The sequence below is a fragment of the Ovis canadensis genome, chromosome 13, assembly GCF_042477335.2.
Source record: "Ovis canadensis isolate MfBH-ARS-UI-01 breed Bighorn chromosome 13, ARS-UI_OviCan_v2, whole genome shotgun sequence".
In the NCBI taxonomy this organism is placed as follows: Eukaryota; Metazoa; Chordata; class Mammalia; order Artiodactyla; family Bovidae; genus Ovis; species Ovis canadensis.
The window spans coordinates 69,202,175-69,229,535 of record NC_091257.1 but is presented as its reverse complement, the minus strand read 5'-3'; the positions used below and the strand labels follow the sequence as shown (position 1 = coordinate 69,229,535).

The following is a 27,361-nucleotide window of genomic DNA, read 5'->3' as shown; positions in this document are numbered from 1 at the left end:
ACCTAACGACAGTCTCTACCTTCACACCATCACAGAGCACTGCAGTCTTTGCTTCTGTTTCACGGCTCTTGTCGGTAGCTGGGCACAGTGCTGGACCTCTCTGCCCCTCAGTTTCCCAGCCTGTGCATGGCGAGTAATCAGAGTAAACACACCACAGGATTGTTATGACCATGCACAGAGTTAAGATTTGCAAAGCGCTAGAACAATGCCTGCCATGAGTAAGCGTTATATAAGCTTTAAAGTAAAACTAAGTGAGTCGATTCCAGGGCTGGCTCTGCAAACTCTCCTTTCCAATGTGTGCCACCTTCCTCAACACGGGGACGAGGACCCTGGGTGTTGGGAAACACACTGGAAAGAACAACATGAAAGGATACAGGAGGCACAGAGCGTCCCAGGAGCCCCACCCCCACCCCAGCAGGGGCAGCCGCAGCCTTCCAAGAGAGCTGAGGTCTGCGGGAGCACCATCCAGCCCAGACCCCAGCCCTTCTGGTGTGTGGAGCACCCTTCCAGGCCTTGCCTACTCTGTGAAACAAGAGGTCTGCTCAGAGGCCAGAGATGGACGAGGAGACTCATGAACTCCAACACAGGATGCAGAAACATGGCCGTGCCCCCTCCCCAACTCTCCCCATCTGGCTCAACTTTACCACCCCATCCCCCCACCTTCGAAGCAGCTGAGCCCTGGACCCAGTCAGCCAGCTAGACAGACCTAGCTTCAAACAGCAGCTGGCACCATTCTTGCCACCAGAGCCCTGGGTGGGCTCTCTGGCTCAGAGAGCTGGCCCTTCAGGCACTCAGGGCTGGCGCTAGCCCAGCCACAGCACTATGCCCCCAGAGTTGCCAGCATCCCTGAGGAGATGGTTTTCAGAAGCTGGGACCACTTTGCCAAGCCTCTTTAGAGAGACAATCCAGAGACTGTGATCTGGTCTCTGCCCCGCTGACCCTTCTAGGCCCACCCACCCTGCCACGGTAGACCCCAGACAGGCAGAGCCTGGACGCCATCACCTCCAGAGACTGATCTGGTCTCTGCCCCTCTGACCCTTCCAAGCCCATCCACTCTGCCAGGGCAGACCCCAGAGAGGCAGAGCCTGGACACTGTCACCTCCCCCAGCCCTGCCTCAGGCCCTGCTCTGCACACAGTCCAGGGCCAGATCTTGGTGTGAGCTGACTGGACCTCCATGCTGCGCGGGTTCCCAGCCACAAGTCCACATCTGAGTTGGCCCCCGGCCTTCCTCTACCTCCTCCCCAGCTGACTTCTACCGAAAGCAGCAGCTCCTCCAGACACAAAGCTCCATTCCTCCATGACCCACCCAGACCCACCCCAGCAGAGTTGGGAGCAGCCAGCCCAGCCACTTGGCTGGTTTCTCCCTGCATGGCTGCAGGGCCGGGAAAATTGCCCAGCACTGCCGCCATCCAGCCACCCACGGCGCCCCCAGGAGCTCAGATCTGATTATAGGCAGCCAGCCAGGAGTGCAGGTAGAGCCAACTTAGCCTGTGTAGGTGTACACACACAGTCGTGTACACACACAGTCATGTACATATGTGTGCACGCACATGCGCGCTCCCTCAAGCATGCACGAGATGCACGCCCGCATACACGCCGGCTCCCATGGGCTCCAGGACAGCCCACCACGTTCCCCTCACACCCCACACAGCTACACACAGGCCCACAAGCTTCACATCCGGGTCACATTCACACACGTGTGCACAGCTGGGTACACATACCAGGGACATTCATGCAGTCTGGCACAACCACGGCCCCATTCAGAGACACATCAGGGCACCCAGGAGGAGACACACCCACAGCCATCTCCGGGGACAGTCTGAGGCTGCTCCCAGGACTGTCACCACCTGGGTCACTCAGGTCCCTGGGGGAGAGAGGGAAGGTGCTTTCTGCCTTAAGGGGAGGTGTTGGGAACCCTGAGGAGGCTAGGGCAGGAGATAGATCAGATTTGGCCAGCTCAGCAGGACCCTGCTGCCCCAAGGACTCATGAATTTTTTAGAGGCATCCAAAGTGCAGACTGAAGCTGCCAGTCAGGTCCTGGTGGTTCCTGCTTTCAATTATTCACCAGCCCAGCAAAGGGTGGGAGACCAGCCCCAGGCCTCAGCTTCAGGGACCACTCACCAAACCCAGGCTGCAGGCACCAGCCCCATGGCCAACAGGAAGGCTGCTGTCTGAGTCCCCACATTGTCCAGGGAAGCCTGGGTATCTAGGCTTGGTGTAAGTGCTGGTCTGTGTCCCTTCCTTGGGCCCCAGCCCGGAGGCTGTACCACCATCCCCATCCCAGGGTGCACTGTCTGGGCTGTGGTACCCACCCCGTACACCCACCCCCCTGTCCAACCACCCACCGCCTCTGAAGCTGACGCACCGCCCCACCTACCCAGTGGACTCCATCCCCTCCTCTGCTCCCCTGCCCCAAACTGCAGAGGGAAAGGGCCCACCTACCATCTAAACAAAGGGAGGGCCCTCCATTTCACCCTACCGCCTCAGCTCAAACTCAGATGACCACACCAGGAACTGGACAGCAGAGGAGGCAGGTAAGGAGGCGGCTGCATGACGCCCGCAAGCGCCTGACCTTAGGGGGTCGTCCACCCACTGCCTGCTTTCACCCAGTTCCCATCAGGTGGAGAGGGCAGCAACCTGACCCTTGCCAGCTGCACTGCTGCCCAGATCAAAGGTTCTCAAAATTCCATCCAGACACCCCGGGGCCCAAGAACCCTCCAGAAGGCCCTCAGGGTTAAACTATTTACTCAGTAACACCACTGCTTGTCTTTGTCCCTCAGGCCCCCCTCCTGCAGTGAGTGGGGTTTTCAGAGCCACATGCTGTGTGAGGACTGCGCTGTGTGACCCTGAGTTTTAAATATTCCTGCTTTCATCTCTGGTGCACTGAGTCCCTGGCTGCGACCTCAGCAGCATCCGACCCTGTGAAGGTCTGAGAACTGACTCCCAGGGTAATGCAGGGGTCAGCCGTCTCACCCAGCCACCCCTCCTCGCTGCCGGTCCCCGGGTGTGGCCAGTGCCTCCCCCTGAAGCCCCTTCCGCTAAGTGGAATAGCCCGGAGACTCAGGCCCCTGCCTACCCCAGCTCTGCAGGGTGCTGACCCACCCCCAAGGTCAGCAGAAAAGTCCTGGGAGATGCGCTGCATGTGCTGCCCCCACGTGGACACGTGGAGGTACTGCACCTCCGGATCAGCAAGGTCTGCATCTCGGCCCCTAACCTGGAGCAGGGCACCAGGGCTGCAGCGAGGCACAGGGCCCTGCCAGGAATCATATGAGGAGCTGGCACCTTCCTGGGCCTGCCTTAATCTCTGCATCCCCAAGGGAGCCCAAGGCACTGAGACCCTCCAAGAAACCCCACCCTCCACCATGGCAGAGACCCCCAACTGGCTCAGACTCTGTGGGAATGGGATACTGCTCCCACCTCTGTCCTCGAACTATCCTGAGAGCCCACCAGCCTAGAACGATCTGTGTCCCCATTCCAGAAACACTCACCTGGGGGGCAAGCACTGTGGCCCAAGGACAGCTGTCCGGGGAGCAGGACAGGCTTATAGCCCCCAGCCTTGGCATCTGGATGACCAGAGTTTGTAACAGCCACTGGGACCAGAGGGTGAGGGCCCCCACAGGGACCACGCTCGGGGGCTTCCTTTGACCCCAGCCAGGGGCTGGTTTCATTCTTAGCCTGTCTCAAGCTGACAGGTTTTTCCTGCTTGACCCCAATTCTAACTGGGCCAAGTGTGTCAGGACACTTCCTGGGACAGACAGCCTACAGGGTCAGCCCAGGCTGGCCTGAGGGACGGGCCACATCTCAGGAGAGCGGCAGGAGGAGTCCACTTTCCTCTGCTGGGCTGCCAGGTAAAATGCACCAAGTTTGAATCTCAGGTGAGCAACAAATACTTTTTCGGTGTAAATAGTGTATGGGACATATTCATGTTAAAAATTATCCACTGTTTCTCTGAAATCCGTATTTGACTAGGGAAGCTGTGTCTGTGGGTTTCCCTAGTGGCTGAGACGGTAAAGAATCTGCCTGCAATGCAGGAGACCCAGGTTTGATCCCTGGGTTGGGAAGATCCCCTGCAGGAGGAAGCGGCTACCCACTTCAGTATTCTTGCCTGGAGAATCCCATGGACAGAGGAGCCTGGTGGGCTACAGTCCATGGGGTCGCAGAGTTGGACACGACTAAGCAACTAACTCTCTCTCACTCTCTGTGTTTGAATTTGCCTACTCGGGCTGCCTTCCTTGGAGGCCTCTGGCGGTCAGCCCAGATGGTTCCTGGGAGGTCTGCATGACACCAGGACAGGAAAGTGTGTCCCCATGCAGCCTGACTAATCTGGTCATCCTTTATCTGGTCCTACTCTCCCTTCATGTGGCCTCTGGGGACCGAGCCCCACTTTGGGACTTGGCGTGAAGACACCACAGCCCCTCTGTAGACCCCCCTGGACTCCATGCACTGCTCTGTCCCACTGGCCCCTCACTGGGCTGCATAATTTCCATTCCCAGCCGGGGTGGTGGGCTGGATATGCTCCCAAAGTTCAGGAGCCTCAGGCCTTAGGCCCTGGAACCTGTGACATAACAAGTGAGAAGAAAGCATTTTGCAGAGGTGACTAAATTAAGGATATTGAGCTGAGATAATCATGGATTATCCGGTAGTGGGGAGGGTCTTCAGTGCACTTCCTTGTAAGTGGGAGGCAGAGGAGGTTTGACTCAGAGAAGAGGAGGCCATGTGATCACGGTCACAGAGGCTGGGGGCATGTGGCCATAGGCCAAGGGACTTCAGCAGCCCCCAGAGGCTTCTAGAGGTGGGACCCTCCCCTAGATCCTCTGGAGCAAGCAGGCCGGCCCATGCTGGGTCTCGTCCCAGGGGTACTGGACTGTGAGAGAGTCCACTTCTGTGGTTTTAAGCTGCCAGCTTGGGGCCCATTTGTTGCTGTGGCCCCAGGGGACTCTTACACTGGGGGACCCCAAGGCTGGTGGCTGCTCACCCTGGAAGGGACAACCCGCAGCCCAGTTCCAGTGCACAGATGCAAGTGTGCACTGCGCCCGTGGTGATTGGCTCAGCCCCTCCTGAGCTCTGTAGGCAGTGCCAACACCCCCTGGGGCTGGGGGCTGCTTTCTCGGGCAGGGCTTGCTGGGCAGGGAGTGATCCTGCCGTTCCTCCCCCCTCCCCCCCTCACTGACCACGGTCAGGGCTTGCTCTGGGGTTTCTGGGGCCACAGTTCCTGGCTGTTTTATGAGCCCCACTGAGGAGCAGGGTGGATGTGGCACAAGTGACTGGCTTGCGGGGATGGGGTATAAGAGCAGACTTATAAGAGCTTGAAAACCCAGGAGAACAAGGTGTGTGTGACAATCACTCGCGCAGGAGGAGTCTTCTGCTCATCCCTTTGTCAGAGAGACCCCCCAAAAAACATTCAACCCCCTTCTGCGGATCCGAAGTGACCCATTCTTTGTCCTGGATGCCCCTACTAGGGGAATGCCAAAGCCTCCTCACCAGCTGGACTCCGAATTCAGCGACCCACCGCCCACCTGGTTAGCGTGGGTGGACGCCTGGGCATGTAGCCAGCAGGGGTGATGGGCGCCGGGCTGGACGCGGTGGCAGCTTGGAGGGGGGGGGCAGGAAGGGTCCTAAGGAGCGCCCTCGCGCAGAGCAGATCGCCCACCCCGCCAGCAGCAGACGCACACGGTTCTGGGGTCGCTCAGTTTATTGGTAAAACGGGCACTGAGCGTGACAAAGGCTGGACGCGGAAGCCGGGGCGGCGGGGACGCTTTTCCTCTTAAAGAACTTCCACTGGACCTTGATGGCGAGCATCCAGTCGCTGACGGAGAGCCTCTTACAAGCGGAGGTGCAGACATGCGCCTGGCGGGGGGGCGGGGCGCCGGGACCGCGCCGGGGACGGAGCCGGGGGTGGGGGCGGGGGCGGGGCGCGGCGCCGCCGGGGAGGGTCGCGCCGCGGGCGCCCGCGCTTCACTTGCCCGCCTTCTGCGCCTTCTGCGCCGACTTGGTGACTTTGCCGGCGCCGCCGCTCTTCTTCTCCACGTTCTTGATGACGCCCACGGCCACTGTCTGCCGCATGTCGCGCACGGCGAAGCGGCCTGCGGGGAGGAAGAGTGAGGCGCAGGCCCGGATGCAGCGCGCAGGCGCACTCGCGCCCGCAGCATCCTCCCCCAGCCCCGGCCCTAGGGCGGGACCCTGGCACGGAGCTCTCTGAGCCTGTTTGACTGTTTCCCGGGTGGAGGCAGGGGGCAGTAAGGTGCTAGGCTCCCTTCTCCTTAGATGGCAGGAATAGCACATATGGGAATCCGCCAAAGCGCCGTTGTGGGAATTAAATGGCATGTAAACAGTCCTTAGAGCAGCCTGGTGCAGAATACAGTTCACCGTTTAAGGTATTCTGACGATGGCAAGCAACCTTGCACAGGCAGCTCTCTGATATAGATCTGTGGGTCATCCCTGGGGTATCGGTGGGGCAGGCCAGCTGGAGGCCAGCAGTCAGTCCTCATTCTGCCAAGCTGTGGGCCTTGAGTGGGTCCCCTAGGGGACTTCATCTGCAAAGGAGGATACCATCCCCTGCCCACCCAGTGGGGCCACCTATGCTCCATGAGACAAAGACCAAGGCTGGGTCTCCTCTAAGCTCTAAGCCGCAGCAGGAAAGTCCAGGACCCTCCGTCCACCCCACCCCCACAGCAGTCCTCTGCCCTTGGCCTGGACTGGCCGCCACCTGATGGCTGCCCCTTCCCCATCAACCAGCTCACCAAGAGGTGGGTACTGGGAGAAGCTCTCCACACACATAGGCTTCCCCGGGACCATCTCCACAATGGCTGCATCACCGGACTTCAGGGACTTGGGGTTGTCCTCCAACTTCTTGCCAGAGCGCCGGTCAATCTTCTCCTTCAACTCAGCAAACTTGCAGGCGATGTGGGCTGTGTGGCAGTCAATGACTGGTGAGTAGCCAGCGCTGATCTGCCCAGGGTGGTTCAGAATGATGACCTGTGGGCAGAGGTACATGAGGCCATCAAGCATGCCCAGGTGGGCACCAGGGGAGGGCCCTGAGCTGGAGAAGGCTCTGCCCACCCCAGGTCCCTGGGGCCCAGATGCTGTCCATGAAGGAAGGTCAGAATAGGGAAAATCCAGGCTCCCAGACCTGAACCCTAAGGTCCTCTTTGAGCATCTGAAAGGCCACAAGAGATAAATAATGACAAGGGCATAGTTTGAAAGGGCAGCACCAGAGCAGAGGCAGGGCATGACAAAAGTACACCTCAATTATTACATTTCAGTTATATCTCAGTAAAGCCAATTAAAAAATCCTACTCATGTACAGAGGTGACCAAAGAGGGCACAGTAAGCATGTAGAGAACAAAGTACCACAGGCCTGTTCCAGCAGTAAACTGAGAACAGCCTTTTCAGGACCAGAGCGGGGACTCAGTGAGGCTAGGAGCACCCTGCCCGCTCTTCCTGCCTGCAAAGGAAGGTTCCCTGTCCTTGGGGACCTGCTCTGCAAAGCGAGGATCTCAGTCCTCCCTGGCACCCAGCAGCCCCCTTGCTGAGGATAGCCCTGGTACTGCCTGGGGTAGGCCCTGCTGGCCACCGGGCTGCCCACCTGGGACGTGAACTGGGCGGCTTCCTGGGGTGGGTCAGACTTGCTGTCCCCACACACGTTGCCCCGGCGGATGTCCTTGACTGACACGTTCTTCACGTTGAAGCCGACATTGTCCCCAGGCAGGGCCTCGCTCAGAGCCTCGTGGTGCATCTCCACTGACTTCACCTCCGTGGTGATGTTCACGGGTGCAAAGGTCACCACCATGCCAGGCCGCAGGATCCCTGTCTCCACTCGGCCCACAGGCACGGTGCCAATGCCTAGGCCGAGAGGAAGGGGGCTGTGAGGGCACGCTGAGGCCAGGGGTGCCCTGTCCTCCCTAGCAGGCAGGGAGTGGCCATGTGGTGGGAGGGAGGGGATGGGAGGCCCTGGGCAAGGCGGACCCTGGGACCTACAGACAGAGGTGGAGATCTTTCTCCTGCCCCATCTGGAGTAAAAGGGCCTGAGGAAGCAAGTTCCCAGAACACAGGGAACACAGGCAGGAGAGGCCCCATCTCTACCCCCAGGGGCAAGTGTCCCAACAGGAGGCAGCATGGGGCCCTCCTTGTGAGACAGCATCATTAAGCGGGCTGTGGACCAGCCCCCCCGGGGTGGCCCACCTGGCACTGGTGCTGCCATCTCAGGGGTGAGTCCCAAGGGGGCATGGTGCCCCCACACTTCTCAGGATCTGCTTACGCCGTGTGGCCAAACAGTGGGGGTGTGATGCCCCCCCAAGACAGGGGGCAGGGGGCTCGAGCCTGGCTTCCCTGGCTGTGGCAGAGGCTCCTGCGGCATTAAGGAGGCTGATGGCTGTGCTCTGTGCTGGGTGAGTGTGATACTCCACCTGCACCCAGGTCCTCAGCATCTCTGGCCACAGCCTCCTGGCTGGGAGTCCCCCACTGTGGCCCCCTGTGGGCCTCACACTTGTTTATGTGTTTGCATCATTGTGTGACCAGCTCTTCTCATTCCTAGAGTGGATGGTGTCTCCTGCAAGACGGAGACTTCCAGGTGGAGGGTGATAAATGACTTTCCCTGTGCCACTGGTGCTGGCATAGGGCTGACACTTATTTGGAGGGAGGAAGACCCCGGCAGTCTTGGGATAGATGGATGAGCAGATGGATGGATGGATGGATGGATGGATGAAGACAGGTGGATGAATGGTCCCCCAGAAAGTGTGCAGCATGGTGGGAGGGGCAGAAATAACTGGGCCCTGGATGCTCCTGGTCTGGGGCCGGTTCTCAGGAGGGGGTCTGAGGGCAGAGCTGGCCAGGTGGGCAGGGGCAATGCAGCGGGCAGTGGCCATGTGGACCTCACTCACCGCCAATCTTGTACACATCCTGCAGTGGCAGACGCAGGGGCTTGTCTGTGGGGCGTGTGGGGGGCAGGATGGTGTCCAGGGCCTCCAGAAGGGACACGCCACTGGCATTCCCTTCCTTCCTCTCCACTTTCCAGCCCTTGAACCAGGGCATCTGGGCAGGAAGAAGAAGGCACCTTCATAGCGCCCACCTCCCCCAACCCCATGCACCCCACAGCCAGAAGTGGGCAGATTAGCCTGGGCCCCTGCGGCCACTGCCCCCACAGTGTCAATCTGGGGCTGTCCCTGGCCAGAGAAGGGGCTGCAGCAGAAGGGGCCAGCCTCCTGGGGAAACTGAGCTGAGGGCAGAGTGCCTGTACCCAAGGAGGCTGTAGTTCCAGCCCAACACCCACAGAAGGCTAGTACAACAGTCATAGGGCTGAGGGCAGCCTGGGGACAGCTCCCTGACCCCCCACTGGCCATCTGTGCTCGTCCTGACCCAGGGCCCTTGGAGAGCAGCCCTGCCACTGCCGGGCACTCACGTTGGGTGAGGGCTCCAGCATGTTGTCGCCGTGCCAGCCTGAGATGGGCACGAAGGGTACGGTGGCCGGGTTGTAGCCGATCTTCTTGATGTAGGCGCTGACCTCCTTGACAATTTCATCATAGCGCTTCTCGCTGTAGGCGGGCTCCGTGGAGTCCATCTTGTTCACCCCCACGATGAGCTGCTTCACGCCCAGCGTGTAGGCCAGCAGCGCGTGCTCCCGGGTCTGCCCATTCTTAGAGATGCCTGCCTCAAACTCACCCACTCCTGCAGCCACGATCAGCACGGCGCAGTCCGCCTGTCCGGAAGGTCAGGCAGGGTGAGCTTGGGCCCCTCAGGGCAGTGGACATGGGCCTGGGCAGTCACCTGGGGATAGAACCTGGGGGTCTCGCCCTTAGAGGCAGTGTGTGTCTGTGTGAATGCCCTGGCGATGTTGAATTGTCTGGGGCGGGGAGGTGGTGCATTTCTGCCTACATTCAGTGTCCCCATCCTGGCCTCTGTGTCCACTTGTCTGTGAAGTCGGCCTTGACAGTGGCCAGCTGACCTTATAGGCACTCTTGTCTGGCTGAGATGCTGGGGCGCTTACTCAATTCTTTGAGGGGTGAGTGGTGACAAAGGTGAGGGGTCTCATGCCCTGGTGAGGAAGCAGAGGAAATCCAACCACCGCTCATTCTAGGGCCCCCAGGGTCTCCTAAATGGTGTCCTTGCCCCACCTCCAGATCCCCCAGACCCCCGAAGCCCTGCCCACCTGGGATGTGCCTGTGATCATGTTCTTGATGAAGTCGCGGTGGCCTGGGGCGTCGATGATGGTGATGTAGTATTTGGTGGTCTCAAATTTCCAGAGGGAGATGTCGATGGTGATGCCGCGTTCCCGCTCTGCCTTCAGCTTGTCCAGTACCCAGGCATACTTGAAGGAGCCCTTCCCCATCTGGAGGGGCGGAGGCGTGGCTCAGGACGACCCGGACCCAACGGCCTGGTCACGGGTCCCCCTGGGCCATAGGAGCAGCATTTCACAGCAGAGAGGGCCCTTGCTCCTGCCGAGACCGGGGACTCTGGACCCAGCTCTGGAACTGGGCGGGGGACACCCAGACCTCATCCCTGCCTGCCCAGACCAGCCTCCTGCAGTCACAACGGGCGCCATCTGAGCATCCACCAGTAGGGGGCGCAAGGGCCTGGGAGCCGCCCTGGGAGAGAAGTGGCGGGCGGTTTCAAGCCCTCCCCTGGCTGAGGGCTCCCCTTTATCTGAAGCCAGAGTCTCCCCTCCCCCAGATAGATTTCTGTGTCAGCCGACGACACCACTGGGTTTCACACTGTCCAACCAAAAAACCCCTCTGTGATTTTTTTTTTAAGAAAGAAAGAAATCAGATGAGGTCGCAAGGAAGGGCCTGGCTTTCCAGCTCTTTCTACAGATAAAGCTCCCCAGTGGCTCTGAGGCTCCTCCCCCAACCCCCGCCTCACCTGAGCAGGGGAAGCAAAGCCGGGCCACCCTCTGCCAACACCTGCGCCGCGTGCACAGCAAGACCCCCACGCTCAGGGCCAGGGCTGAGGTCAGGACTGTGTGTTCACTGTCCAGCTGGGCAAGACCCCCTGCCAGGGCTGTGCAATGACCGAGCTTTGCCCTCCAGGAAGGCTACCCAGACAGACACCCTGCAAACACCCTCAGCGTGCCCCCCCAATACCAACCCAGCAGGGAGGGAAAGACACAGCTTTGGGGCCCAAGAGCACCCCCATCCCCTCGGAGAACAGGGTTCAGCCCAGGCCAGCAACTGCCCCCTCCTGAGCCCTGGCACCAGTCATCCAGGTGAGACCCTTCACAGCTTCCCTGGACAGAGGGCTTCTCCCAGAGCTCAGGGGTGAAGGTAGGGGGCACAGAGAGCAGACCTCTACTTCATAGACACCTCCCACACATGGGTCTCAGAACTCGAGAGGATCAGCCTCCAGAAATGGGGGTTCAGCCATCAGGGCCCCTCCCATCCTCGCTAGGTGACAAAGACCCCCCTAAAAAAGAGTGCCACCCTGGATGAGTGGCCTGCCCTAGCCCAGCACGAGAAAATGGAGCTGATGGGCTGAGTGCCCATCAATTGGCTATTAATAGCCACTCTGAGTCCTGGCCCTGCCCTGGGACAAGCGAGGACAGCACCACCCACAGCCCCAGACTCAGCCCTGGGGCTACAGAAACCCAACAGTTGGGGCTCAGAGACAGAGACCAGTACTGGGAGAAGTGCGCCTCCCCCTGGCCCAGGGCAGGTCTAGCAGGTTGGTCTACCTCCTCCACAGGCACCTCCTCAGAGAGAGGCGCCCCTGCTCCCCTACCCCCCGCCTCTACCATCTGGATGCTCTGACATACATGTCCTCTTGCCCTGGAGGAGACCATCCAAGCTTCGTGCTCCAGGGTCAGGGAAGTGCCAGCGGGCTACCATGTGGGACCCCAGCCTCACGGTGGAGGCAAAGCGGAGAAAGCTCCCCCAGGGCTCACCTCAGCCGCCTCCTTCTCGAACTTCTCGATGGTCCTCTTGTCGATGCCCCCGCATTTGTAGATGAGGTGGCCAGTCGTGGTGGACTTGCCCGAGTCCACGTGGCCGATGACCACTATGTTGATGTGGGTCTTCTCCTTGCCCATTCTGCCTGGGGCGTGGGGAGGGGCTGGCACGACCTGGGGTGCTCTGGCTCAGGGTGAGGGGACGCTGAGCAGTGAGTCTGTGGGTTGAGGCAGGGGCACAGGTGATGGGGGACCTCCGGGAGTAGCCCAGCAGACACTGCCCTGCCCAGGTTGGGAGCACACCCTGCCCCACAGAACAAGATCCTAAGGCTAGAGCCAAGTCTCTGCATTTAGCTGAGCAGAGCCCAGGGGTAAGCCCAAAGAGCCCAACAGCTGGAAATGTCTGAGTGTCGTGGCTACAAACCACCCCTACCCCCGAGAGAGGTTATCCCCCCTCTGGAGAAACACCAGGCTGGTGAGCCCCATGACCAGTCAGGAGCCTGTTGATGAGTCACCCTGCCCAGCTCTCCAATGCCCTGTCCCGGGTGTTTGCTCCCCCACCCACGGTCTCGGGCTGGGACACTGCACCCAATCCCAGCACCCCCCCACCCCCCGCCGAGCTGTCACAGTGGAGAGATGGTCAGGGCTTCCCACTCCCCTCCTCGAGCAGCGATGGCGCCATCTTCCTCTCATCCCTGCCCGGCAGGCTGGCACGGGGAGACAGGCTGGCCGAGACCTCAGGCAGGGTGATGCAGTGCCCAGATCAGGGGCCCAGAATAGCTCAGGCCCTCCCCAGATCTGGACAGGGGGCAGACAGTAGGACAGGGAGGTGGGGGTCCCTGCTCTGTCCAAAGGGTGAATTTGGCCCTAGCAGCCAAGCTCAGCAAATGACAGACAGATGCCCTCAGCCTGATGGGGGCAGGGGGCTATCCCCTCCCCCTCCCCTCATCACAGAGTCGCAGCCCCTGCTCCATCTTGGAGGTCAATGGGGAAACCTAGGTAGCCCAGGAGGTGACAGGCAGCTGGGGGAGGGAAAGCTGGAGAAAAAGGTGCACCCTAGGGTGCGGATACCAAGTGGACATCGCCAGCGCGGGTGGGGGCGGGGTGGCAAGGACCCCTCAGGTCTGACCTGCTGCCGCTCTCCCGCTACATGGCGGGTACCCGCAGCACCCACCCTCACCAGCCCCCAGCACTGACGACCCTTCCTCAACCCGGCAGGGCCCTAGGCAGTCCCAAGGTCACGGCTGCAGGTCGATCGCCACTGTCCAGGAGACTCGTCCGCGCCTCAGCCGCCGCGTAAACAAGCGATACCACGGTGCCCCCACCCCACCCAATGCCGCCCCGGGGACTGACCCCGGTGCCGGTGCTAGCGCGCTGGGCAGGCGGCAGATCTCCGCAGGGAGGAGCGCAGCCTCGCCAGGAGCCGGGACGGGCCAGTCTATGCCCCCAGGACTGGTCCCCGGGGAAGGGACCCTCTGCGGAAAGCTGGGGGCGGGGATGGGGACCCGGAGGCCCAGCGTCCTTACCCAGAGCCGAGGTCTCAGCCAGAGGGACTGGCGGCGCCGGCGCCGGCGGTTTTATCTCTCCAGGAGGGGGGTCCACCTATCGCCCGAGCAGGCGCAGTGCACCGCGCCCCTGCAGTACGGCAATGCGGTACCGGCGCGGGCGGGGCCGGGGGCGGGGACGCGAGGGATGCAGGGTCCGCGGGCGCGCGCGAGCGCGACAGGGACGCGAGAGGAGGATGCGGCGAGGAAGCGAGCTACAAAGGCGGAGACGAGACGCACCCGGAGGGAGCGCAAGCAGCGAGAGAAAAACAGGCGGAGGCGGCAGAGAACCGCCACGAGAAGGGGAGAAGGAGGCAGAAAAGAGGGAGGGCGAGATGGAGAGAGGGACCAGGAGAGAAAGAGCTGGAGGCAGAGGACAGATAAAGCCAGAATGAAACGCCAGGCTCAGGCCCGCAGGGAGAGAGGATGGGTGTGCCAAGCACAAGACAGGAAGACATTCGGATCATAAGAGGAGGTCCCAGGGACGGGCACAGTCCTCAGGGACCCGGCAGGCGGGGGCGGGGTGGGAGCACACCAGGTCGAGGGTGGGTGCTGAGGCCGGGGTCTGGGCGGCTGTAGCGTCCGCCCCTGGTTTACAATAGACCTGTGTTCTGAGGTGTCTCCCCAGGGTGTCCTAAGGGGTGCAGGCCCCCCTGGTGGGACTCTAGAATCTTGCCCTCTGCCCCCACATGCTTGCCGCAGAGGCATGCCCCAGCAGGCCCCCAAAGCCAGACTTTTCCCTATTGGGCCCCATGGTTCCCCGTGACCTTGGAACTGTGGCCTCCAGGGTCCCCTCAGCTTGGCCAAGTGGCCTAAGGCTCCAACACCAGGTTCTGAGGCCCCTGGAAAGAACTGTTCTCCACCCTGGACCCCTCTGTGTGGAGCGTACACTTGAAGTCTGCCCCCCAGAGCCCACTGAGACCTTCAAGGGCTGCCCTGGTCTGCATACATGGGCAGGGCTCCTAAGGACACAGAGCTGACACGAAAACAAGGCTCCCAAAGAGAGTCCCGGGCCGTGGCCCTGGCGGGGTCAGAGTGCCAGGCCTCAGGGAAGTGGGGTGGTCACAGACCAGGGCAGTGACCAAAACGGGTTTCAGGGAGGGGGAGGGATCAGTGAAGACCACAGTCACGGCCCCTTCTAGGGACCCCCGACCTTGTCAGCTCACCCGTGATCACATTTCCCCATGGCCATCTCTCCCATCTCCCTCACATCCTGAGGACACTCAGGTTAGGGTTGGGTCTGGGAGAAGGTCAGGCAGGGTCTCAGAAACGTGTGGTGGGAGCAGAGGCCCGGGCTCAGCACCTTAGGATGGGGCAGTGCCCATGAGGAGCCCCCAGCAATGGGACCCCAAGCAGACCAGGAAGTAGAGATGGGCTGGGGGCCAAGCAAGTCTCCTTTGCCCGCAGTAAGGGTTTCTCAGGCGGGGGAAGGGGCCCTTCTGTCATGCTGTCCCTGTGTCCTCGAGTAGGCAATGGTTGGCAAGTGACCCGGCACTTCCTCGCGCTGCTGATTCCATCAAACAGGAGCCAGGAATTAAAAATAAACGCCTGCAGGGAAAGCGCAGCCCAGCCCGCCCAGCTGAGCTGGTCTCTAGGCTTAAGGTGTCCCTTCCTGCTGAAGGTTAGGTGGCATCTGGGAGACTGTGACTGGCCAAGGCTGAGATGGGACAGGCAGGGCAGGAGGCCAGGGTCCCTGTGAATACCACCCCCAACTTCCTCCAGGGGACCTCCAACTGCCTGCAACCTCAGAGGGTGTTTATCAGACACCCCCCACACAGGTCCGCACCTCTCTGCTTCAGGCTCACCCACAGCTGTCAGCTGGCAGGCACCAAACCGCACTGGGGTGCCCGTGCCAGGGGCCAGCCAGTGCTGGAACCCCATCCTGCTTGGAGCAGTGGCCACCACTGCTGGAAGGCAGCATCCTTCCCAAGGGTCTGCTGGCTGACCCCAGGGAGGAGTCTCCAGTGGCTTCTCCAAGAGGCCTCTGTGTCCTCAGCTGTACCACCTGCAGAGCCCTGGGCGTCCCCGGAGATTCAGCGTCTGGAGACACTGGGCTCACACAGTAGTGAGACACAGGGAGGTATGATGCTAAATAACACCCAGCGGCAGAGTGGAGCACTAACCACTGCATGGTACAACTCACTGGCAAACAGCTGCTAACTATTGCATAGTGTTTAATGCCTACTAACTACTGATTCATACTTAATAACCACGAAATAGTACTGAATAACTAATCACTGACTAGTACTGAATAACCACAAAATACTAAGCAGTACTAAACACTACATGATGTACTAGACAGCCACAGTCACCCAGCCTTGCATGGTGGGGCTCCCAGGCAGCCTGAGGGTCCATGGATCAAGAATCAACCGGGCACAGAGAGGCAAAGCACAGTGCCTGAGGTCACACAGCAAGGAGAGCAGAGCTTGCAGATAGCTTGGAAGACCTGAGCCAGGTCAGTGCTGCTTCTGGACAAGCCCATCCAGGTCCCACCTGTGCTCTGCTCCTCCCAAGTCAGGCTCCGCCCCCGTAGCCTCCCTTTCCCACATCTGAGCCATTGGTGCCCCCAGTAGCAGCCAAGGTTATGGGTGGGGGATAGCAAGGAAGGGGCTCCAGCTAAGGAGGTTGGTGCTGCCTCCCAAGGCAGCTTCTGGGGAGCAGACAGAAAGAGGGGTACAGGCCCTGCCTCTTCAACCGCCCCCAGCTCCCAGGCCCAGTGAGCTGTTTGGGGCGACACACGCAGCCCCCTCTTTGGCAGGCGGGGTTTTCACCAGCCTAGGGAAAGAAGATCCAGCTAAAATTAACCGTTATCAAGCTGTCAGCCCTGGAAATAAACCCGCCTCCCATTGGCTGCGGGTGATGTCACCGCCGGGTTAATAATAACCTGCAAATGCAGAGCATTCCACCTGTGCGGTGCGCCTTCCTGGGGGGCCGCTGCCGCAACAGGTGCGGATGGCCACCCGGGTGATGGTCGAGAATAGCGGCCTGGGCGGGGCGGGGAGAGGGTGGGCCGCGTGGTGTCTCAGAACGACTTCACCCCCTGCCCTTGGGCTACACTGGCTGCCCTCTGACCCCTGGGCATCGGTGAGCATCCTCACGTGCGGGGTCAGTCGCACCTGTCTCCCGGTCTAGCTGGGCAGTGGGACCCTGGACGGCCTCGGGGACACGTTCCCCGCCCCCAGCTCTTCAGGCCGGGTACTCAGGGGACCGAGATGCCCTCGAGGCCGCAAATTAAGTGTCTCCATGGTGAGGAGGCGTTCTCTGCAACCAGCTCCCCGCAGAAGAGCAAAGTCACGGCCCCTAATCAGAGAAGGGGCGGGGCCGGGGCGGGGCCAGGGCACGTGTACGCCAGCAAGACCCCAAGACCGCCGAGGCCCCACCAGCCTGCCAGCCCTGGGCTGGGTCTCCGGGCCTAGTGAAAGAAAGGGGGCGGCGGGTTGGAGGGGGTCGGGGTGACTTGCTGGACAATGCAGGCCCCCAAACACATCACCTGCCAAACCGAGCGTGTCTGGGAGGATGGGACTGACCTGAGTCAGCCAGAACAGCTTAGAGAGGGAGACACCACCCCTTAGAGAGGGGGAGGGCAGCCAGCCCGCCCCGCCCCCACCCACACTGGGGCTAAGGGAGCTGTCCGCCCGCCCATCGGTACAACAGCAGCAGCAGGAAGCCGTAACCATGGTGATGGAGTCTTCAGACTCCTCCCCCCCAGGCCCTCAGACTCCTCCCCCCAAGCCCTCACTCCCCAGGAACCTAGGCGGCCCCGCCTGCACTAGAGCAGCACCCCTGCTTCGGGGAAACAGAAGAGGGGGTTCCGGTGGGCTGGGCCCCTGGCTCTGGGCCACTGCGAAGGGGAGGAGATCCAGCTTGGTGCTAGGAAGAGGGAGTGGCCAGGTCCCCCCATTCAGTTCACTGCAGGTTGAGAGGCCAACAGAGAGATGGAGAGATCAGCCAGATCCTAATCCAGAGATCTTGGGTTAAGAAGATGCAGCACTGCCGTGGGCCAGGGACACAGGGAGAACCAGGGGAGGGTCTGCAGGCCCAACGACCCGTCATGGTCAGTGTTCTCTGGGCCCAGGTGGGCACGTGCTCTGTCATGGACTCCTCTCACACCTGGATGGGTTACCCTGGATCCCTGCCCTGGTGTGGGGGAGAGGGAGGTCTCAGCCCTAAGCCAGTCTCCCAATCCCAGGTTCAGAAATTTCCCTGGGGAACAGGAAGCTCCTTAGCAACCCTGGAGCCCTCGTTTTCTGCTTTTGAATAGAGCTCCCCTCAATTGCACAGTTGGGAATAACCTGCTTAGGGAGCTGGGGGCCTCAGGAGATGTTAGAATGACTGATGCAGGAGCACAGGGGAAGAACTGGGCACTGAGGGAGACAGGGCTCCAGCCTGTCCTTGAACCACTTAGAGAAACTGCACGAAGCACAGTTGTGCTTGACCACCAGGTCAAGAAATAAAACACTCTGTTGTACCCTCAAAAGCACCCCTACTTGGGCTTCTCCTGCCAGACATCACTTTGCAGGCTCTTAAGCTTTGCGTGAATGGTCCATGTAGCTTCTGTTCTTTTTTCTGGCGTCTTTCACCAGCCACCACATGTGTGACTTGCACCTGTGCTCCTGCATCTGGGAGGTGTTTGTTTCTTCACTGCTGTGTAGCATTCCATTTTCACTGCTGTGTAGTATTCCAGTTCCAGTTCTGAGCTGCCGAAAATGATCCTGCCTGCCACTTGTGTGAGCATTCCTGTCTGCTATAGGCCACATGGGTAGGGTTTTGAGCCATGTGTATGTGTGTACATTATTCCAGTCATTTGTGTACTGCCTCCTGGCTGGTAAATTCATCCTTTGATACTTGCTCTGGGACAGTGGATAAAATTATGGTAAGCATTTCTCCTCCTCAGTGAGCAGATCCACTTTTACAAAGCAGGCAGTGAAGGGTGAATTTACCTCCAAGAAAAAACTAAATGACAGCTAGTGTTTTCCCTTGACAGGGAGGAAATTTTACTATTTTTTTGCATGTCTAGCGACTTTTACCAGACCACCTTCACTGCCTCCTGAGAAATCTGTATGCAGGTCAAGAAGCAACAGTTAGAACCAGACATAGAACAACAGACTGGTTTCAAATTGGGAAAGTAGTACGTCAAGGCTGTATATTGTCACCCTGCTCATTTAATCTATATGCAGAGTACATCATGCAAAATGCTGGGCTGGATGAAGCACAGGCTGGAATCAAGATTTCTTGGAGAAATATCAATAACCTCAGATATGCAGATGATACAATCCTTATGGCAGAAAGCGAAGAGGAACTAAAGAGCCTCTTGATGAAAATGAAAGAGGAGAGTGAAAAAGTTGGCTTAAAATTCAACATTCAAAAAACTAAGATCATGGCATCCGGTCCCATCACTTCATGACAAATAGATGGGGAACCAGTGGAAACAGTGGTAGACTTTATGTTCTTGGGCTCCAAAATCACTGAAGATGGTGACTGCAGCTGTGAAATGAAAAGATGCTTGCTCCTTGGAAGAAAAGCTATGGCCAACCTAGAAAACATATTAAAAAGCAGAGACATTACTTTGCTGACAAAGGTCCATCTAGTCAAAGCTATGGTTTTTCCAGTAGTCATGTATGGATATGAGAGTTGGACCATAAAGAAGGCTGAGTGCTGAAGAATTGATGCTTTTGAACCATGGTGTTGGAGAAGACTCTTAGAGTCCCTTGGACTGCAAGGTGATCAAAGCAGTCAATCCTAAAGGAAATCAGTCCTGAATATTCATTGGATGGACTGATGCTGAAGCTGAAGCTCCAATACTTTGGCCACCTGATGTGAAGAACTGACTCAGTGGAAAAGATTCTGATGCTGAGAAAGATTGAAGGCGGGAGGAGAAGGGGATGACAGAGGATGAGATGGTTGGATGGCATCACCAACTTGATGGACATGAATTTGAGCAAGCTCCAGGTAATGGACTGGGAAGCCTGGCATGCTGCAGTCCGTGGCGTCACAAAGAGTCAGACACAACTGAGTGAACTGAACTGAGTGATTTTTGGCTGAATAATGAACATTCTGTAAAGACTCTGGATTCTGTTACCTTCCTTAGAATACTGTTGGTTCTCATTTTAGCAGCCATTCCATTACTGGATTTTGGTGGGCTTGTTTTCATGCTTTGTTTGTGTCAATCTGGGAACCCCAAAGTGCCTCCCAAGACCCTACACTCACTCGATAAGATTCAGTTTCCAGTTTTGTTCCCCCAGAGCTCTTTATGGAGCTCACTTTTATCTCTTCTTAGATGGAGCCTAGAGTAGGCATTGCTCTCAGTATAATCTTTTCTCCTAAAAAATAAGTGAGCACTCTCTTCACTCTGGCCAGGCCCAAGTGCCAATGCCACCTGGCAAGGCTGGTCTTCCGGTGTTTTTGTTTCAATCTCAGCTCCTGGTGGACACAGTCTGAAGAGTCCTTCAAGGAGTCATACCCTGGAATAACCTTTCCCCTTGAGGGCAGAAGGAACCTGTGGCCACGTGTAGCCAGCAGCACATGACAAAGGTAATGCACTGTCATGCTCCTGATTGGTCTGCAGTGTTTAAGACTTGGTCTTTGCAGACTGGAGCAGGAGGTTCCCCTCTTGGCCTTGAAGAAGTGAGCTTCCAGGTTGTGAGAGGCCAGGGGCCATGTGTCAGGAACTGTGGGTTGCCTCTCAAAGCTGAGCATGGCTCCTGTTATCCGCCACCGAAAAAGCAGGAACTTCAGTACTACAGCCCCAGACAACTCTGGCAACCACCACGTGACCTTCAAATACATTCCCCCAAGCCCCTGAAGGAAACACAGGCACCTTGATTGTACCCTTTTTTTAAAATATAAACTTATTTATTTTAATTGGAGGTTAATTACTTTACAATATTGTATTGGTTTTGCCATACATCAACATGAATCTGCCACAGGTATACACGTGTTCCCCATCCTGAACCCCCCTCCCTCCTCCCTCCCCGTACCATCCCTCTGGGTTGTCCCAGTGCACCAGCCCCAAGCATCCAGTATCCTGCATCGAACCTGGACTGGCGATTTGTTTCATATGATATTCTACATGCTTCAATGCCATTCTCCCAAATCATCCCACCCTCTCCCTGCCCTTTTAAAATCCTGAGCAGAAGACCCAATGAAGGCACACCCACTATTTCCACCTGGGCTTGGGGACTTCCCTGGTCCAGTGGTTAGGACTCTGTGCTTCCACTGCAGGGGGCACAGGTTCAATCCCTGGTCAGGGAAAAAAGATCTCAAAAGCTGTGTGCTGCAGCCAAAGCGGGGGGGGGGGGGGAGGGGGGAATGGTTAAGATGGTAAATTGTTATGTGTATTTTACAGCAGTAAAACAATTTGGGGGGGGGGAATGTGCTGATGCATGCTACAATGTGGATAACCCTTGAAAACAGTATGCTGAGTGAAAGAAGGCATCAGTAAAAGGCCAGGCAAAGACTGTATGATTCCACTCACATGAAATGTCCAGAACGAGTAAAATCATAGAGACAGAAAATGGATCAGTGGTCACCAGGGACTAGGGGAGGGGCAAAGGGAGGGAGTTGCTTAATGGATAAAATGGGTTTCCTTTTGGGGTGATGAAATGTGGAGGGATGGTTACACAACTGTCAATGTATTAAATGGTTGCCGCTGAGCTGCCCACTCTAAAGTGGTTAGTTTATGGGAATTTTACCTCAATAAAAAGATTTGGGTATTGCTATTTCTCTATATTGTTTTTCAAACATATTTTAGTTATCATAGTTCATCTGTGTTAGATTTAGGACCTACATCTTCAAAGACCTTGCTGAGATTTTTACTGGAATTGCATTAAATATGTACATCAGTTTGGAGGAAACAGACATCTCTACTGTGTTGAGTCTCCATTATTCAGGCCTTCTCTGGTTTCTGTCACTAGCATTTAATTTTTGGCATACAAATCTTATCAGGTTTATACCTAAGTGTTTCATGGCAGAGTGTGGCTATTATATATGGTGTTTTTTAACTTTCTGCTTCTAGTTGTAAATCATTAGTAAATCAGGAGTACAACTGGTTTTTGTGTGTTGACTGTGTCTGGCTAAATCTCTTTCGCTCATTAGGTTTTTTTGTATATTCCTTGATGACAACCACCACGGTATCTTGGAGAGGGACAGTTTTATTTCTCACTTTCAATCTGGATGCCTTTTCTTTCTCTTGCCTCATTGCACCCGCTAAGACTTCTGGTAGACATCGAATAATTGTGGTGAGAGTGGACATCTTTGCTGCCTGCCTGGTGCTGGGAAAAGACCCTGTCTTTCTCCATCAAGGACCACATTGGCCTACTTGCCAGGAGTTGGTTGAAGACATTTTCTTTCTTTCTTTTTAAAAAATTATTTATGAGTTACTTTTGGCTGCAGTGGATCTTCATTGCTGCCCCTGGGCTTTTCTCTAGTTGCAGAGAGGAGAGCGGGGGCTACACTGTAGTTGCAGTAAATGGGCTTCTCTTTGCGGTGACTTATTGCAGAGCAGGGGCTCTGGGGGCGTGGGCTCAGTAGTTGTGATGCACAAGCTTAGTTGCCCTGAGGCATGTGGGATCTTTCCAGACCGGGGATGGAACCTGTGTCCCCTGCATTGGCAGGGGAATTCTTAACCACTGGACCAGGGAACTCCCAAGGACCTCCTTTTCTATTTCTTGTATGGTTTCAATCATAACTGGGTTTGTCAACCTCATTCTCCATCACTTGACACAAATGCTCACAGTTGTGTGTTGGTGCATTTTTACATCAGTTGCTTTAAAGCCTTCGTTGGTCACTATAGCATCTGCCATCCCAGTAAACCTGTTTGCCGGGTGTCATTTCTCATGCCAACTGGGGTTCTCCTGGTGCTTCTTCACTGAGGAATCTTAGATCTTATCCCAAAGCTCGGTATTCTTGATGAATAAACACTTTGTGAGTTGTTTAATGTCTTGGATGGAATTCCAGGGCATTGCCATGCTTGTTCCTAGTTTTTTATTTGCTTCTTAGGGGAAAATCTTCTTGACCTCCTCACTCCTTCATGCTGGAAATCTGTCATGTCTTTACGCAATTCACCCTGTCATCAGATATATTTCTTAAATGCCTACAACTGGGCCAAGTCTTTCTTAGTTACTGGGGACAGAACAGGTGCAAGTTCAGCCCTCCCAGATTTTACTTAACCAGCAAAAAAAAAAACAATTAGGTTGTTTTCAGTAGCAAAAAGTGCTATAAATAGTGACTTTTAATAAGCACCTGCTATGTGCTAGGTCCTGGTGCTTTCCTGTTTTACCAACAAGGATACTAAGGACAAGTGGATGAGTGATCATCTGGCCACACAAAGTGCCCGCCACATAGTAGGCATTCATTACGTATTAGTCAGTAGTTTTATTTCTTCTGCAAGTGGTGACATCACTTACAGGAGCTCCAGCTAGTGCTGAAACCTGGCATAGCTGGGCCCCAGGGAAGAGGGCATTCTGACCTGAAGGGCAGGGGCAGGGCCTGGGCTGGAGTCCTACTGGGGAGCCCGTTCTCCAGGGGCAGAAGGAGAAGCCCTGAGGGCCCCAGCTCTGCTCAGCCTTTGACAGAGCGCTCACCTCACACCCAAACACCTGTGGCAAGAGCGACAACACAGGGCCCATGACAGCAGCAGCCTGGGGTTTGAGCCAGCCCCTTGCCGCCCTGTCTGGTCTTCACAGAACACCTGTCAGGAAGGTGCTGCTCCTATCAGTCTGCGCAGGAAAGGATGGGGCTCAGGAACCCCATGAGTCCCTGCTGCTCAGCCGGGACCCCAACCCCAGGCCCAAGTCTTGCCCCAAACCCAGGGAGCCATGGCCATCAGCTGTCCTGTTCCCTCTACAGTGAGGATGTCCCGCGTGTTACTGTCTCTGGCCTCCCTACGGCTTTCATGCCACCACTTCCCCAAGTGGCTGGAGGCTCAGGCACTGCGTCCTGACCCCACACTCAGCCTGCCCACTCTGAGCACCGGACGAGCCCCCGAGCACTCGGGCCACCATCCCCAAGGGATGGTAGAAGGCCCGGGCCAGCCCCTCCTAAGCCTAGCCCCTGTCACACCCACTCTAAAGTTAGAGCAGCCCCAGCCCAGGCCTCAAGGCCCAGAGCCTGTGTTCCCCCAATGCTGGAGCCGCACCCAGGGATGTCAGCAACACAAGGACCTTGAGGTCCACTCGGCACCTCTGGGAATCCCAGACAGAGGTGTCGCCCATCTGGGGATCAGGCCATGCTGTTCACAGGCTGGGGCAAGACTAGATGGAGGCCGAGATCCCTACCCCTGTCCCCGCTCTAACCAGGACATGTCACCATCCACTCAGGGGCCCTGAGGCCAGCTATGGGGAGTGATTGGCAGAACCCCTACCTTCCTGGCTTAGTAAATGCAGCCTTTACATTATTGCTTAAAAAAAAAAGAAAAAAAAAAAACTACCCTTTTTTTGGATTATCCCACTCTTGCAATCATTGGTGAGATTGAGACTGGGGTGGATGGGGGCAGGCTGGCCAGTGGGCCGCTGAAAGGTAGCTTGGGAAGCTGGGGGAAGCCCCCACCAGAGTTCCTTCAGGGAAGGCCTCAGTGCCTAGCTGGGAGCGGCCCCCACTACCCCCTCCTCTAGGGCTGGCCCGGGCTGCAAAGCTATCATGCCCAAGGGCTCAATTTCCTGGTTGGCTGCCTGGGCCTCAATGCAGTTCAACAGTAATGATCTCTCCTCGCTCCAGGACTCCTGATGGGCCCCATTGCAGCCCCTCTGGGCCAACCACCTGAGTTGACACCACCCCTCACCCAGTCCTGCATCCCTCAGCTCCCTCCCAGGGTGCTGGTCACCAACACACATCCTGACCCCACCCTCTGTCTCAGCAGCTACTCCCAAGACACTCCTACAGGAGGGAGTCCCAAACAGGAACCAGCCACAGCAAGTCACATCCAAGTGCCCTGCCAGCCCAGGTTCCTAGATCTGGGCTGCCAAAGGTGACCCCAGGGCATTGCTGGCCTTGACCTCAGCCCCCCAGGTACAGGCTCAAAGGCTCTGACCAGTGAGGGGTATCATATGGCCTGATCAGACTGAGCAGAGCCCTGTTGGCTAGAGCCAGGGTCCAGGGGCGGAGAGAATGGAGCCGAGTTGAGGACCACTGAGCTCTGGATGTGGGAAATGAGCAACAGCCTCTTGCGGTGGGGGGGGGTGGGGGGCGGTCTCAGCCCTGTCCTGGAAAGAGGGCAGCCTGAGAATTCCTCCCGGTCTCTCCCTTGAGGGTCTGAAGCTTCCTGTCACCCTGGGAGCTGAGCTCTGCTTGGTGGTGGGGACCCCATGGTTTCTTGAGGCCAGGAGAAGGGGTTTCAGGACCCACCAACCCTGCACATCTTCCCTTCTCCTCTAGCCCTCCTACGCAGCTGCCCAGGCCTGAGCCAGGCCCAGGGAGCCCCAGGGACGCAGGGGTCTGGGTCCCTCAGGGAACAGATGGGGATATGGCTGCATCAGGGCCATCCCAGGGGCCTGGCACTGTTTGGGATCCCCAAGGAGGAGAGGCTGCCGAGGTCCCAGGGGCAGGACTGGAAGGCTGTGAGGCCTGCCTGGAGTAACTAAAGTGCCACATGCTCACCCACCCCTGTGGACTTGCTGGGACATCTCATCCTCTACTCCCCACCAGGAGGCAGGACTCAACTTCAACCTCCCCACCCCCACAAGTCTGGGCTTCCCAGGTGGCACTAGTGGTTAAAAAAAAAAAAAAAAGAAACCTGCCTGCCAATGCTGGAGACACAAGAAATGCAGGTTCAATCCCACGTGGGGAAGATCCCCTGGAGGAGGAAATGTCAACCCACGCTAGCATTCTTCCTCAAGAATCCCATGGACAGAGGAGCCTGGTGGACTACAGTTCATAGGGTCGCAAAGAGTCAGACATGACTGTAGCAACTTAGCACGCGCACACACACCCACAGCCCAGTGCACCAGGGCTCCCTCTGGCCCCAGGGCCTCTGCATCTCTATGCTGGTGCTAAGGCAGCACTGTCTCAGCTTCAGAGGACTGAGCCTGGAGAGGGCAGTGTCTCCCACTCACCACCCCCGGCGCACACGTGGGTTATCCACGAGCTCTGGGTGGTAGAAGCCACAGCAGCAAGGTCAGCACCAGCCTCCAGCTCTGAGCACCTCCCAGCAGAAGCCTGGTGACCCCCTGCCCCTAAGCTCTCTCTGCTCAGACCCCACCATGGAATGGATCTGCCTCAGGGGTTCCACTCCTCACACTCTGAGGGTACTCTGAGGGAGTACCCTCTCCCCCAGGGGTACTCTGTGTGCCTCCTGGGCCCCCAGGAATGGCAGCAGTTCTCAGTTTCCTAGCTGTGCCCCGTCCTGAGCAGGCCCGGGATCCAGAGCAGGCACCTTGCCAAATCCTAGCCCCACTTTCTGATCATATGAGCTGTCCATGGTCCTGGGCGGGCCCCTCATGCTGGCCTCTCCAGCTTTTGTCCCAGGAACCCCGGTTCTGTTGGAGGCACAAGCGACGGGCACCCACGAGATGCCCACACACTTGGACACCGACTACAGGGATGCAGGAGTCCAAGGAAGGTACAGGGCCCAGTGGTGAGGGTCCTTCACACCAGATGGAGGGGCTAGACCAGATGGAGGCCAAAAGCCCTACCCCTTTCTCCACTCTAACCAGGACATGCCACCATCCACTCAGGGGCCCTGAGGCCAGCTATGGGGAGTGACTGGCAGAACTCTACCTTTCTGGCTTATTAAATGCAGCCTTTACACTATCACTTAAAAAAAAAAAACTACCCTTTTTTCGGATTACTCACTCTTAAAATCATTGGTGAGTTTGAGACTGGGGTGGATGGGGGCAGGCTGGCCAGTGGGCTGCTGAAAGGTGGCCTGGGAAGGTGAGCGAGAGCGAGACAAGCATGGGTCTTGCCTGAACATTCCACCCTCTTGGTGCCAACTGCACTGACCTTATCAATGATCCTTCAGTGAGCAGTAGGCATGCCTGGCTGCCACTCCCATCGCAGGTCTTCCATGGACCCCTGTCCAGGCCCAGAGGAGCCCCTGCTCTTGCCCAGCAGCTCTGAGCACTGGGCTCCACCTCATCTCCTTCTTGCTCAGCCCTCAGCTTAAGCCTGACACCCCCTCTCCTGTTCCCCACCACCACCAAGTGTGGCTACTCTCTTAACTAGCCCCTCTGCTGGAAGGGGCACCTACCTGATTCACCACCAATCCTTGTGTCCAAGCAAGCCCATGTACTCACAGCAGGTGCTCAGCCCACCAGAGTGCCCGGTAGACAGAATGGCCCAAGGTCCAGTCAGGGCACCTGTCTCTTTCCCAGCCCACAGGACCAAACTGTCCAGCCAGGGCTAGCACCAAAGACCCAGGAGGAGAACAGGGAGGCTTCCCCTTCAAGGGCAGTTGGGGCCTGGGGCCTGGGGCCTGGAGGAGGCTGAGGGTGGGGGAGAAGGCTACTTTCCACACCGGAAAGAAAATCCTCCTTCTCGGTTGCAGAGCCAGGGTGTGGCCCAGACTCCACAGGGAACATGCTGGGGCTGCCCAAACTAGGGATCTCACAGCTACTGGAGACGTCCCCAAACAGAGCTCTCTACTCACCCCCACTGACATAAGCACCCTGCCCCATCTGTCTGCCCTACTTTCCACTCTCCTCGCCAACCTAGGCTTGCCAACCAGCTGGACACAGGCTGGAGCTGGGAACGCAGAATTGGTTCTGGAGCCCCTGGCACCGTGCAGTGAACATGGGTGGGCTCCCCAGCTTCCCACCCACAATGAAGTCGCTGAAGAGCTGGAAGGCCCCTGGCACACAGCTCGTTCCGGGTACCACCAGGCCAACAGCTGGGGGAGGGCATGCACCAGTGGGGGCCCACATCTGGTTGAGGGCTGGGCACTCACTAGCCAACACCCTGTTATCTGTCCAGGGTGAGAGTGGGGAGGACCCCATTATGAGCCAAGGC

At 57.6% G+C, this 27,361-nt stretch overlaps 1 protein-coding gene across 1 annotated transcript; it reads right to left on the bottom strand.

The window, feature by feature from the left end:
• Window positions 1-5,678: 5,678 nt before the first annotated feature.
• On the bottom strand, window positions 5,679-13,612 carry EEF1A2 (eukaryotic translation elongation factor 1 alpha 2). The gene is made up of 8 exons (XM_069546695.1): window positions 13,403-13,612; window positions 11,874-12,094; window positions 10,146-10,325; window positions 9,399-9,695; window positions 8,881-9,031; window positions 7,587-7,843; window positions 6,742-6,976; window positions 5,679-6,084 (listed from the first exon to the last, which is right to left on the bottom strand). Exons 2-8 carry the CDS (start codon window positions 12,015-12,017, stop codon window positions 5,957-5,959), a joined length of 1,392 nt encoding a protein of 463 aa, XP_069402796.1. The 5' UTR covers window positions 12,018-12,094; window positions 13,403-13,612; the 3' UTR covers window positions 5,679-5,956.
• Between the last annotated feature and the right edge of the window lie 13,749 nt (window positions 13,613-27,361).